Source organism: Brassica napus, chromosome A6, assembly GCF_020379485.1.
Source record: "Brassica napus cultivar Da-Ae chromosome A6, Da-Ae, whole genome shotgun sequence".
Lineage (NCBI taxonomy): Eukaryota > Viridiplantae > Streptophyta > Magnoliopsida > Brassicales > Brassicaceae > Brassica > Brassica napus.
Genome location: NC_063439.1, coordinates 17,484,429 through 17,498,073, shown reverse-complemented (window position 1 = coordinate 17,498,073; position 13,645 = coordinate 17,484,429). Strand labels below are relative to the sequence as shown.

At 38.1% G+C, this 13,645-nt stretch overlaps 2 protein-coding genes across 2 annotated transcripts; one reads left to right on the top strand and one right to left on the bottom strand.

The window, feature by feature from the left end:
* Positions 1 to 8,854: 8,854 nt before the first annotated feature.
* On the bottom strand, positions 8,855 to 10,289 carry LOC125610111. Its single transcript, XM_048781864.1, has 2 exons — positions 10,113 to 10,289; positions 8,855 to 9,824 (listed from the first exon to the last, which is right to left on the bottom strand). Exon 2 carries the CDS (start codon positions 9,814 to 9,816, stop codon positions 8,932 to 8,934), a length of 885 nt encoding a protein of 294 aa, XP_048637821.1. The 5' UTR covers positions 9,817 to 9,824; positions 10,113 to 10,289; the 3' UTR covers positions 8,855 to 8,931.
* Positions 10,290 to 11,573: 1,284 nt separating this feature from the next.
* Positions 11,574 to 13,234, top strand: LOC106413411 (ethylene-responsive transcription factor ERF114-like). The gene is made up of 2 exons (XM_048781865.1): positions 11,574 to 11,941; positions 12,319 to 13,234. Exons 1-2 carry the CDS (start codon positions 11,722 to 11,724, stop codon positions 12,780 to 12,782), a joined length of 684 nt encoding a protein of 227 aa, XP_048637822.1. The 5' UTR covers positions 11,574 to 11,721; the 3' UTR covers positions 12,783 to 13,234.
* Positions 13,235 to 13,645: the final 411 nt, after the last annotated feature.

Below are 13,645 nucleotides of genomic sequence, written 5' to 3'. Positions count from 1 at the left end.
AAGCTCATGTTGTAACCGTTTTTTCCGGGAAGTGTAATAGAAAAAATACCTTTAACTTTTCGTTTTGTTTAAGTTCTGCATCGGTAAAAAATTAAAAAAAATCTCTCTATCTTTTTCAATGTTCAATTTGAAGCTTATTAAGCGATAATCATACGCAAATATATGCAATTGGTAGGAATCTCTATATCTTTATATTCTTACAAATTTTAAATTTATTGTTTTCTTTTCTGCAAGCAAATCAATTACCAAAGTAATAGATCAATTGGTTGGAATCAAATCTATTCTTATAATTAGTGTAATTATGGTTACAATTTCTATATTTAATAGGTACATTAAAGATACGACATTGAAGATATTCAGTTTTGATTAATAAAAGATATTGGATTTTGAGTTTGTATTTATTGATTTGTTTTTTATAAAGCTTAGAAAATCAATAGGATGATTGGTTGGTTGATACATCCTATAAAGAAAACGAAAACTATAGGTGGTTTGAATATTGTACATCGATAGATGCATGGTGTAAGTTGACTATATAAAACTTGAGCATGATCATTTCAAACTAAAGTATAGTTAGGTTATATGCATGTTATATTGTAGTTAATATATTTTAAATATTACATATGTCAAGTGATTCACGTTTTCGTAAAAATAAAATTCAAGTTCATTATTGGGCTGTACTCGTCCGTAATAAGCTACGTTAAATATGATGTATTTTTAGGTTTATTTAGTGACATTAAATTAAAATTTGATTAAAGAAAACTCATTAATTTAACTGGAAAAGACAAACATTAAAATATGTAGGTTTATTTAATGACATTAAGTTTATATTTGAATAAGGAAAACACATTCATCTAACTGAAAAAGGGAAGCATTAAAATAGAAAATTCAATTTAATTCTTATTGGCATGAAAGTGTAATTAACTTTAAAAACTAAGAAGTATTTTCTAATGGATACTTCTCTTTTAATAATAGAGATTGAGAATTAGTGAATTGGTTCAAGTTCCTTTACATATTTTTAATGTGGAATATTCTCTCCAACACTCTCCCTCGAGATAATGGTGCATATAACCATTAATTTCGCAGAATCCATCATACCCCTTCCGAGACCATGTTTTATTTTCTAGTGATCTCGGCAGAACTGAGCCTTATATGGGCCATCAGCTAATGGGATGATCGAATCACTGTCCGAGCCGGATTAATGGGTCAGGGTGTTGGGCCCGCTCTGATACCATGATAAGTTTCTTGGACTTTCAACTTAAAACCAATTGGCAATTAGTGGATTGGTCCAAGTTCCTTATATATTACTCAAGTTCCTTACATATCTTCAACGTGAGATCTTCTATCCAACAGTGTATCTTGTTAAAATGTTATATTTTCAGCAATGCAGATCTTTAAGATTAAATATTCCGCGTTGCTGCCAAAACAAAAAGGTTTCACTTTGTTCAATTCGATTTGAATGTGTACACGTTTTTAGGATTGTAGAGGTTTTAAAACGTCATTTGTGTTGTAAACCATTACATTTACAACTACATTCATTAACATTCCTAAGAACACGAGAGTTCTTCTAGTATATAGTTAGACTAATATTCAAAAAGAATACTGGTTTCTTTCCCTCGTTTTCATGAGTGTGTGAACGACCCTTTTACGAAGATAATCATACCAAACGTGAACATGCATGCATTTTCCCCTCTTCTTTTTTTTTATTATTTTGCACGTTTTAGTCTTTCCATCCCGTTTAGTATCTTTTAAAGTAACCTTTATGAAATATCCCCATCTTCTGATATTTAAATACGGACTTTTTGCAAAATTGACCTACAACTTAAAGTCAAACACAAAACTAACCTTTTTTTTTTTTGAAAATTGGTTTTGCCCTATTCACCCCACAAGTTCATATAATTTACGAAAATGCCATCAATTTTTTTTTTTTTTTTCGAAAATGATATTTTTACTCTCTCACCCTCATCATCTTCAAGTAATTACAAGATTGCCATTGTCATCAATACCACAACCACCATGAACAACCAATTTGAAGCTCTTAATGCTCCCAAAATCGATTTACCCTTCTTCTTTTTCCATTCTTGTGAACTAAACACAACATATCTCTCACTTTCTCTCCACAATGAGCTAAAAAAACCCAAGATTTTGATTCTAAAATTTTTATGGTTCATAAAGTCATAGAAGCTAACGATTATGGGTGGGTGACTTTCGTTTGTGATTCTGTGTGCTTGGAGAAGCCCTATGTATGCATGCTAAGGAACTTATCTCACCAATTTAAGGTACGACATCGAGTTTTTTTCCAGATCTGTTCGTCAGACGACTTACTTGGGAAGTCGTCTCGCTGTAGACGACTTACCTTTCAGTCGTCTGGCTGTAGACGACTTACCTGGAAGTCGTCTGATCAACGCAGAGGTTATTTTTGCAATTGACTTTGAAATCTGTAACCTGAGACGACTGAAAGTTAAGTCATCTACTATTGTTTGCTTTCAAAAAAAATTCCAAAGAACCAGAAGACTTACATTTCAGTCGTCATAGGTTAGTTTTGCATTTGACTGAATAATTTCAGAAGTTTGACTTCCCCAGACGACTTACATTTCAGTCGTCTGGCGAAAATTAAAATAATAATATTTTTTTTAAAGTAAACGACTTACAATTAAGTAGTCATAGGTTAGTTTTGCAATTGAAAAAAAAAACTTCAAGATTTAATTATACACAGACGACTTATAATTCAGTCGTCCACCAGACGACTTAATTGTAAGTCGTCCAGGACTTTTTTCCGAGATTCTGGTCAAACCTCGTAAATCCTGGACGACTTACATTTCAGTCGTCTCGTGGACGACTGAATTATAAGTCGTCTGTATATAATTAAATCTTGAAGTTTTTTTTTTCAATTGCAAAACTAACCTATGACGACTTAACTGTAAGTCGTCTACTTTTAAAAAATATTATTATTTTAATTTTCACTAGACGACTGAAATGTAAGTCGTCCAAAAAGTCAAACTTCTGAAATAATCCAGTCAAATGCAAAACTAACCTCTGACGACTGAAATGTAAGTCGTCTAGCTTTTTTGGAGTTTTTTTTTTAACCAAACAATAGTAGACGACTTAACTTTCAGTCGTCCGAAATAACAGATTTCAAAGTCAATTGCAAAAATAACCTCTGCGTTGACCAGACGACATATAGTTTAGTCGTCTAGACAACTTAGATTGAAGTCGTCCGCGTCAGTTTTTAATAAACTTTCGTTTTCTTTGTTCTAAGTTTGCTAATGTGTTATATTTTGACTTTTTCAGATGATGCGTCAGTTACATGCAGTGTATGGAGAATGGTTGTTGAAAGATGGATGTTGGAATTTTGTGGTTGATCATTTCAAAGGAGCGAGAATGTTATTTTTGAATGAAAGTTCGACACATGCTGATCTTGTTGCAATGGCTCAAGAAGATTATAACCTGGACATGAACACAGAGTCTGTGGAGCTAACCTACTCATTACAACAGATGGCTCCAGACCTTCCTCCTATTCATGTTACAAGTGATAGACAAGTTCGGAACTTGCTCGAGATAACTAAAACGCATGAAGTACGTCTTTGTGTATCAAGCTTTAGCAAGATGAGAACGGTTTCAGAGGAAAGGGATGAAGATCATGTGGGGGATGAAGCTGAGGAGGGGGATGAAGCTGAGGAGGGGGATGAAGCTGATGTGAGCGATGAAGATGAAGAGGGGGATGAAGCTGAGGAGGGGGATGAAGCTGAGGAGGGGCATGAAGCTGAAGAGGGGGATGAAGCTGAGGATCATGATGGGGAGGAGGATGCTGACATCCCTGTTGTTGCTGATGCTGAGGATTATAGTGAGTATGGAAAGGTTAAAGATGAGGATGAGGAAGAAGATGATGAAATCTGTTTTGATGATTACAAAGGGGCATATGGTTGTGAAGGAGAAGGATCATCTGCAGACAGAATCTATGTCAACCAGAGTTTTGCTAGTAAGGATGCACTGCTTTCAGAGTTGCGGTTGACAGCGGTGAGGCGTAGGTTCTCCTTCAGAATATTCAAGTCAACGAAAACTCTGTTTGTGGCAACATGTCGTGTTAGTGGTTGTCAATGGAAGGTCCGAGCAAGTGTGAAACATGGGACTAAAACGTTTTGGGTAACCAAGTATTTGGCAACTCATACATGTTCCATCCCAGACAGAATCGCTCAGCGGAAACGTTGTACTCCGAAGTACATTGGTCGACTTTTCATAGATCGAGTTGGAATCATTGATGGGTTGAATCCGCAGCATATCAAAGATGCAATGAAGAACATGTTTGGCATGACACTTGATTACACCACTTCATACAGAGCATTGTTATATGCGCAAGAAATGGTGAGAGGATCAGCGGAAGACGGGTATGAGCGACTGCCTTCATATTTGGAGCAAATCAAGGCAGCAAATCCGGGTTCTATCACAGCTATAGAACTCGATTCTCTGAATAGATTTAAGTATATATTTCTTGCTTTTGGAGCTTCGATCAGAGGATTTAAGTATCAAAGAAGGGTCATTGTGGTAGATGGGACTCACCTAAGTGGGAAGTATGGGGGTACTATGTTGGTTGCAGCCGCACAAGACGATAATTTTCAGATATATCCATTGGCTTTTGGGATCGTAGATGGTGAGAATGATGAATCTTGGGAATGGTTTTTCACAAAATTGGCGAGCTGTGTATCTGATCCTCTGGTGATAGTCTCCGACAGGCACGCCTCCATTATAAATGCGTGTGAAAAGGTGTTTCCTTGGGCAACCCGAGGAATATGTTATTATCACCTTCAAGAGAATATTGTCAAAAAGTATAAAGGGAAGCATCTCTTGCACTTGGTGAAAGGTGCTGCTTATGCTCATACACTTTACGATTTTGATCGGTACATGGATGCGATACGGAGTGCAAATCCGGATCTTGCTGAGTATCTGAAGGAAGCCGATGTGACCCTATGGTCTAGGGTTCATTGTCAGGGAGACAGGTACAACTTAAAAACGAGCAATATCGCTGAATCAATTAACTCCGCACTGAAGCGAGCAAGAGGATTTCCTATTCAGTTCCTGCTGGAGTTCATAAGGGAGAAGCTAGGAAGGTGGTACTGGAAAAGGAGAGGAGATGTTTTGAGTCTTACAACTCAACATAGTCGGGGTGTTGAACACTTGCTTGCTGTCCGAGAGGAGAACGCGTATACTCTGAGAGTCCAACAAATTGATGGATGGAAGTTCTTTGTGAAAGGTGGCAATAGGGACTGTAATGTTGATCTGGAACTTCAAAAGTGTGATTGTGGTGTCTATCAAGTCGAGAAAATACCTTGCTCTCATGCTATAGCAGCTGGAACAGCAGCTGGTGTGCATATCTCCACACTTGTGTGGCCGGTCTACTCAAAGGATACTTTGTTTGCAGGATACTCAGAGAATATATATCCTTGTGTTGGACAACTTGTTGAGGCACACACATGCTTTCCTCCGGAAGTAAAGCGTGGTCCGGGGAGACAGAAGAAATCAAGATGGCAATCTTGGTTGGAGCTATCCAGGATGAGAGGACGCAAACCCCGAAAGCACACAGGGTTTATAGGTGCTCAGTCTGCAAAGAAACTGGCCATAAGCGTCCACAATGTAAGAACTGACGTGGAAGACCTTTAAGTAAGTCGTCCAGAAGACCTTTAAGTAAGTCGTCCAACGTCTTAACTAGAATTTTCTTCTGGTAAGTCGTCCAGAAGACCTTCTGGTTAGTCGTCCAACGTCTTAATTAGAATTTTCTTCTGGTTAGTCGTCCAGAAGACCTTTAAGTTAGTCGTCCAATGATTTTCTATGTTTTATGAACTTCTCTGTAGTCGTCCAGAAGACCTTTAAGTAAGTCGTCCAATGATTTTCTATGTTTTATGAACTTCTCTGTAGACTCTATGTTATGAATTTATATGTTTTATGAACTTTTCTTTGTAGACCTTCTATGTTAAGCATTACATATTCCGAAACTAATTCCAACAGTGCAATTTAAAAAAAACAAGTTAAACATTACATATTCCGAAAGGTTACTGCACTACCAAACTAATTTCCTACGGAATTCTAGTTTGGTGTGAGGATAGGTTACAAAAAACATCATCCTATCCTGACCCTGTTAACATCCCCTAATCTACCTAACAACAGTACACAAAAGCATCAAGTTCAAATACAATCGCAATAACACATCCAATATCTAATCATACGTTGCCAGGTTCTCATCATTGTCTTGGTTTTCCCATTCATGGCACTTAGGAAGCTCTCGAAATATATCCAGCGCCATTTTCTCCCTGATGGTCTTCCCGTGTTTTTTGTCAAACGCGGTGGGAAATTCTATCCCAAGAGCATGACATTCGATGTACTTCAGAGTGAAGGGGCCACAATCACCAGCTCGGCACTGAGGTACTCCAACGGTTTGTCTCGCATATGTGTATGGCTCCAATGTGTATTGAACCTTTTGTTCGTCAGAGAGTGCGCACTCAACAAGCAGATAAGGGACCATTGTGACAAAAGGCTCCATTACCTCATCGAGTTCTTCAGGGCTAATATGAGAGACAATGCTGTCCCAGACGACGATGTGCCTCTTAGGGATCGATATCCATATAGCAATCCAATGCTGGTTCTTGAAGTTCACAGGTGCATAGATATCATCCACATCCACCCCCCAAACCTTCTTAGATTGGCAAAAAGAAGGTATCAAGCCTGCATGATAATTCCACGCCCCACCAGGGAGTCTTCTTCCTAAACCGTTGGCATCAGGAGCGTCGCTCTTAAAATCAGGGTAGGAGGCCCTCCACTGCCGAGAAAAGACGTGATCAAGAAAGCACATTCTGTCGCTCCTGAAATGTTCTGGATGGTTTTGGTACCGTTGCCTCAGTATATTAATAAAAGCATCCATTTGCTGCATATAAAACAATACAAGTCAAAAACACTTACAGACGACTTACAGACAACCTACAGACGACTTAGAGACGACTTAGAGAAGACTTAGAGACGACTTACAGACGACTTACGTAAGATAACTACAAGACGACTCACAGACGACTTAGAGACGGCTTAGAGACGACCTACAGACGACTTACGTAAGATAACTACCAGACGACTCAGAGACGACTTAGAGACGACTTACAGACGACTTACGTAAGATAACTACCAGACGACTTATAGACGACTCATAGACGACTCACAGACGACTCACAGACGACTCACAGACGACTCACAGACGACTCACAGACGACTTATACAAATCAGAAAAGTACCAGATAACTACCAGACGACTTATATAAGAGTAAGAAAATAGCAGAAGACTTACATGGTCGGTTAACCATTCTAAGGGAGTTCGGAGGACCTGATAGAATCGACTTCGACATCTACGTGGTTTTTTTTTCAGAGGCAGTTTATAAGAACTGCAAACACAAAATGTAAATAATCAAATGGAAGCTTTTTTTAATCAAATATAAGTAAGCATATTTTTAACAGCAACTTACGGATCTTTTTGCACCCATGCAGTGAGCTCCTTCGACTTCATCTTGTCAATGGGTGCAAAAGGATCATAGCCTCCGCCAACCTGTTTGTTTGGAATGATCTGTTTGGCAGTGCTGTTTCCCTTAAAAGGAGTTTGCTGTGTGGGAGCAAGCTTCCTTTCTCGCACACTTTTTTTACGGAGATTCACCAAAGCAGTCTCCTTCTTTGTCTGCCTTCTAGCTTCTTCAACGAGTAAATCTGAAGCGGTGGAAACTTGTTTGTCCAATATAAGAAGGCTAGGATCATCACTCGGTAAGTCGTCTGCAGGACTCACAAGACAGAGCTCTCTCGAGGAACTCGGTTCTGTAGTAAGACTCGGTTCTTTGGCTTCCTTCTGTTCTGCTTTCGCCCCATTCACACTTTCACTCTGCAATTTCGAGTTCACAGTGTGTTTAAAAACTATTAACAAAAGCCCTTACAGCAAAGATCAAATTCACACTAGAAACAAAGCACACATGTTCAGAATCAAGGCATACAGTGGTTCATCAAAGCACACTAGAAACAAAGCACACATGTTCATCAAAGCACACAAGAAACAAATCACATCAGTCCTGACTCTTCCTAACACATTGCCTAGTGACTCTCTTCTCTGCAATTTTGGGAGAGGTTTTGGTACTAACCCAGGGTTCGTCAACAGGTTTTGGTGGATTTGAAGTGGTTGTAAGTTGATGATCATCAGATGAACCCCCTCTGTTGGTGATTCCCACCTTCTTCTCCACAGCTTCCATCCTATCCGCCAGTAACTTGAGCTCCTTAAGACACGTCCCAAAGCCAATATTAATGGCATCAGATATGTCCTTCAAGGACTTTTCAATCTGCTGATGCGTCATCCCTTCACTACCCGCCGCAGGTGTCTCAGCAGAAACAAAAGACCCTTTACGAGCTTTCTTCCGAGGTCTGCTACTTTCTTCCTTCACAACACTCTCTGACTTCACGGGACTCACTTCATTCTTCACTGGAATCACTTCCATCTTCACAACCTTGCGGGTACCGGTGACTGGCCAGCATTCCATGGTCCACTCCCATCCAGGATCATTAAACATGACTTTAATTATGTTATCCGCGGCAGGGTCATCTACGTCTCCGTCCCATTTTGGAAACATTTCATCAAAATCCTTCTGAACGAAGTTCTTCACGATAGTCTGCAATAAATAAAAGATATAAACTTAGTTAAGTCGTCTGAGAAGTATTTTGTTCTCAGACTACTTAAAGTTAAGTCGTCTGAGAAGTATTTTGTTCTCAGACAACTTAAAGTTAAGTCGTCTGAGAAGTATTTTGTTCACAGACGACTTAAAGTTAAGTCGTCTGGAAGTCTTCCAACAAAAAGACCACTCAGACGACTTAAAAGTAAGTCGTCTGAGTGGTCTTGTGTTGGAAGACTTTCCACACGACTTAACTTTAAGTCGTCTGAGAAGTCTTAGGAGTGAAGTTAAGTACATGTTTATTGATAGCAGCCTTAAAAAATTTGCGTTGTCTTTTGCCACTCTTGTAAGCCAGCAACAGTGGAGACGGTCTGTTTGGTATGGGAGACCCATAATTAGCACCCAATTCTGGCAGAGCATAGTACGCCCACACTTGGAGCACTTGTATGAATCCATCAACAGTGTAACCAGTTTGCGTCAAGTCTTTTGCCTTCAGAGAATCCATCAGCACCTTAAACGCCACTCTCCCCCATGGATAATTCTCAAATTTTTTTAAATCCATCACTAGCCTTGCAAGACTAGCTGATGTAGCGGATGAGAACTTTTTCCCTTCGATGTACCCTGCGTAGATGGCAAGGTATCCCAGCCGCATGCGATCATCCCGAGACCACTCGTCGCAGTTGTAAAATGCTTCTGTTATCTGATCAATACTTGGCCCAGTATCGATATCAACACGCATCTTCTCCCAGAAAGCAGCCATCTCCGTCGTAACCTCACACCTTGGATTTTCCAGGTCCTTGATGTAATCGCAGTTCAGCCCAGTGAGGTGTTCAAACTCTATCAGTGAAAACCTCACAGGTTGTGAAACGACAAGACTCCAGAGCTCAAACTTCTTCTTGATGTCTAGCTGGAAAGAAAGCATAAAATGTACCAGCCTTGAAGTCCAACCAAAGTCAAGCTCCTTGAATTTGATGAACACTCCTAACTTCGACGCCTTCAGATCCTCATATTTGTCAGCTGTGAGACAATCACATAGAGCTTTAAACAACTTCGTGTCATCAGAATGATACGAAATGCTCCTGATTGCATCAGGCTCTTCTCCTAATGTAAACATCCTCGGCGGGAATTCTGGTAAATCCATTTTAAGGCCTGCAAATAATCACAAACAACCATCTCAAACACATAGGTTGCGCACTATGCTAAATGCTATAGAAGACTTCCAGACGACTTCCAGGAAGTGAGAAGACTACTCAGACGACTTCCAGGAAGTGAGAAGACTACTTGGACGACTTCCAGGAAGTCTTCTACTATGTCTTACTCTCTGGACGAATTACATGTCTGAGTAGTCTTCTCACTTCCTGGAAGTCGTCTGGGCAATCTTTCAGCAAAAGACTACAACAATCTCAAAATCTTTTAAACAAAAGACGAATGACTTACAGTTGGAGAATATATTGTCCGAGAAGATATGGTCGGAGAAGATGTGGCCCCAAGCCGTTACAGATCTGCAAATCGAAGGGAAAAGAAGAATCAATACTAAAATATTTAGGGTTTTTCCGGCGGCTAAACGCCTTAATACATGAGAAATAACATACCGGCGGCGGAGTTTGGCAAACGAGATTTCAGATCTGAAAAAAAGAAGCGGACGGTCAGTTTAAACTACGAAAATACTCTACGGCATGAAGGAGAAACGAGATTCGTCGTAATCAGAGAGATTACCGGCGAAGATAACGGCGGAACACGACCACGGTAGGGTTTTCGTCTTATCGCCTTCGAAATCGCCGTTGGAGAGAAACGGCGCTAGGGTTTCGGAAAATTGTGAAATAGTGAAAAAATAGCTTTTATATGTCCGGTAAATGATCCGGTTAGGTTAAAACGTACATTGGTAAAATTAAAGGTTCGGTACGATGTGGACGACTGAAATATACGTCGTCCGTGTAAATTATTCAACAGACGACTGAAATATAAGTCGTCCACACCCTAAACATAACCCCTAAACTTATTTATCTAATTAAACACTTCATAAAATCAAATCAAACTTGAAAAGTGTTTACTATACACAGAAATAAACACATATTGGTGAAAACTAATTTTTGAAAAAAACATTTTAGTTTTCCAAGATCTAACCCTAACAATACATACAATACTACAACATATGTTTGCCAAACTTCTAAGCCAAATAATATAATGATACACTGCTTCCACTCATCTATCTTCAAAACAAATCAATTTTATCATATCTTAATTTATATCACTTAAAACTGTTTATAATTACTTGATTTTTATTTTTCACGCATCAAAATATTTTTTACAAGATTTATAAATTATTTTTAAAATAAGCTGGTACCAGACGACTGAAACTTCAGTCGTCTAGACGACTTCCAACAATTCAGACGACTCAGACGATTTACTGGGGCTATATTCGTAAAAATGGCTTCTGTTTTTTTGTTTGGTCACAAGGTGCTGAGCTGTAATTTCACTAGACTTTTAGGTTAGTTTTGCATTTGATTCAAGTTTGGGATTAAAATCAAGTTGTGGGTTAGTTTTGGCAAAAACCCCTTTAAATACACATGCATTTTCCCCAATAAGAGAAGTTTAACAAACATTCTCATGTTATACATGTTTTCATTTCAAAACCCTAAAACATCGATCCGTACTAATCGTACAACATGGCTGTGTATAATTATTACTTCTAAAATACAATTATAAACAATTACAATACTTTATAACAAATAAATAAAGACCAAAAAAAAACAAAAGAAAAACAAACTTCACGTATATTCTTGAAGGTCATATGTTCACACACGTAGAAAAGACTTCCTACATAAAAAGCCTCAGAATATTGCATTCCCCAAAAAACCATTGACTCAATCTTTTGCCATTTAATTACTTCAGTCTAATCTCTTCTCTTTATTGCCTCCTTGTTCTTGATGTCCAAAGATAAAATGAACAACCCTAAACTCAATCACATATCGGGTTCTATCTTCTAAACAAAAGATTATATTTTCACTAAAAATTAGCAAAAGTGGATCCTCGAGTCTATGAGAAGATGCCCTTTGGAGGTGATGAACCTGAAGAAAAGGAAGAAGCCGAGGAAGATGAGAACTTGTTCCCGGTCTTCTCGGCCCGATCTCAACACGACATGCGTGTTATGGTCTCGGCTTTGACTCAAGTAATCGGAAACCAACAGAGCATCTCTCACGATAGTCCTTCTGTGTATAATCCACAAGACCCTAGTCAGCCAGTTGCTCCATCTCATCAAGATCAAGGTATATATACATATACATGCGCATGTCTTATATTATTTGGAAGTTTTGTGAAACGAACTCCATATCAAATGTAAATCTCAAACTTATATTTAGGTTAAATTTGAGCTTATCATTGATTTCTAACTAAAAACCAATTGGTGATAAGTGAATTGATCATAGCTTTATATATATAATCGACTATTAATTTTTCAACAACGGATGATGTAAAACTTTTATTCATTAACAATTTATAATATAGTTTATTTGAGAGGATCTCTCATACAATTGTAGTATGACCTTATTAGTATATGATTCAGTAAGTCAGCACCAATATATACAATTTATTACACAAATACAATGCAATTTTATTGTTTTCAATTTTTGTGATTGATATTAAGGAAACTCGATGAGGAGGAGACGTTATAGAGGCGTGAGGCAAAGGCCATGGGGGAAATGGGCAGCTGAAATACGGGATCCACAAAAAGCTGCACGTGTGTGGCTTGGGACATTTGAAACCGCTGAATCCGCAGCCTTAGCTTATGATGAAGCTGCTCTTAAGTTCAAAGGAAGCAAAGCCAAACTCAATTTCCCGGAGAGGGTTAACGTTGCCTATAATGATCAGTTATCAAACTCTAATTATTACTCCTCCAATCAAATCGAGCCAAAAAATATACCATACTATAACCAATATTATCAAGATGGGAATAATACTGATATGCTAAGCTTTAGTTTAACAACTAGTACTACTGCCGCAACAACTTCTTCGTCTTCTGGTGGCTCTTCTAGGCCACAAGAAGAGCAAGATTATGCCAGATTTTGGCGGTTCGGGGATTCTTCTTCCTCTTCTCAATCGGGTTTGTGAGATGATATATATATATATATATATATATATATATATATATATATATATATATATATGTAAGAGATTTGGGTTGCTTGTGATGAAGAGATGATATGTTCCTTGACTGTTTCTGATGTTTTGTCTCTTATTTTATAGTTCGTTAAGGTTACCTGAAAGTGCAAGTTCACTAGAGATCGTTAGCTTAATTGGAAAGAACCATGGTTATTGTATCAGAAGTCTCCGGTTTAAGTGACTGCTGAGATAAAACAGATATTAAATGTAGTTTCAGGTCCGAGGAATTATGGGTTTCGAACCTCCTAGTATTCAAAAAGAAAAAGTGTAAGTTTATAATATATATTAATTTGTTATATGAGCTACAACACCTTATTTACCTTAGTTACTAGAGGGTTGTTCGCGCTCCGCGCAGAATATTATTTTATTATTTTTAAATATTAAATATGATTTTCTGATGATGTAATTATGTGGTCAGTATTTATTTGTAAAGATCATATTTGATGTTTTATTATGTTATGTATTAGTAGATACTTAGTAAATAATATATAATGTGTTTGTTTTTTAATAATGTGTTGTTGTATGTATAATACCACTTGTTAGTGGTAAGCTTTGGTTTCTCGGTGGTTGGCTTCCATTCTCTTCCACTCAGGTTGGGTATCTTCTTATCATGCATCCTTTAGTGTAGGTGTGCGGAGTTAGTCTGTTGGAGCTTTGGTTTTTTCTATTCAGAGTTTTGTGGTTCTTCGCTGCATAATTGTCTTATATATGCTTGTTTAATTTGTGAGGTGCTTCTTATCTCTTAGCTGGTGGTTGTGCTTCTGGTGCTTTAGACATGCGTCTTTTTGTTTCGTGGTGACTTTGTTCTTCAG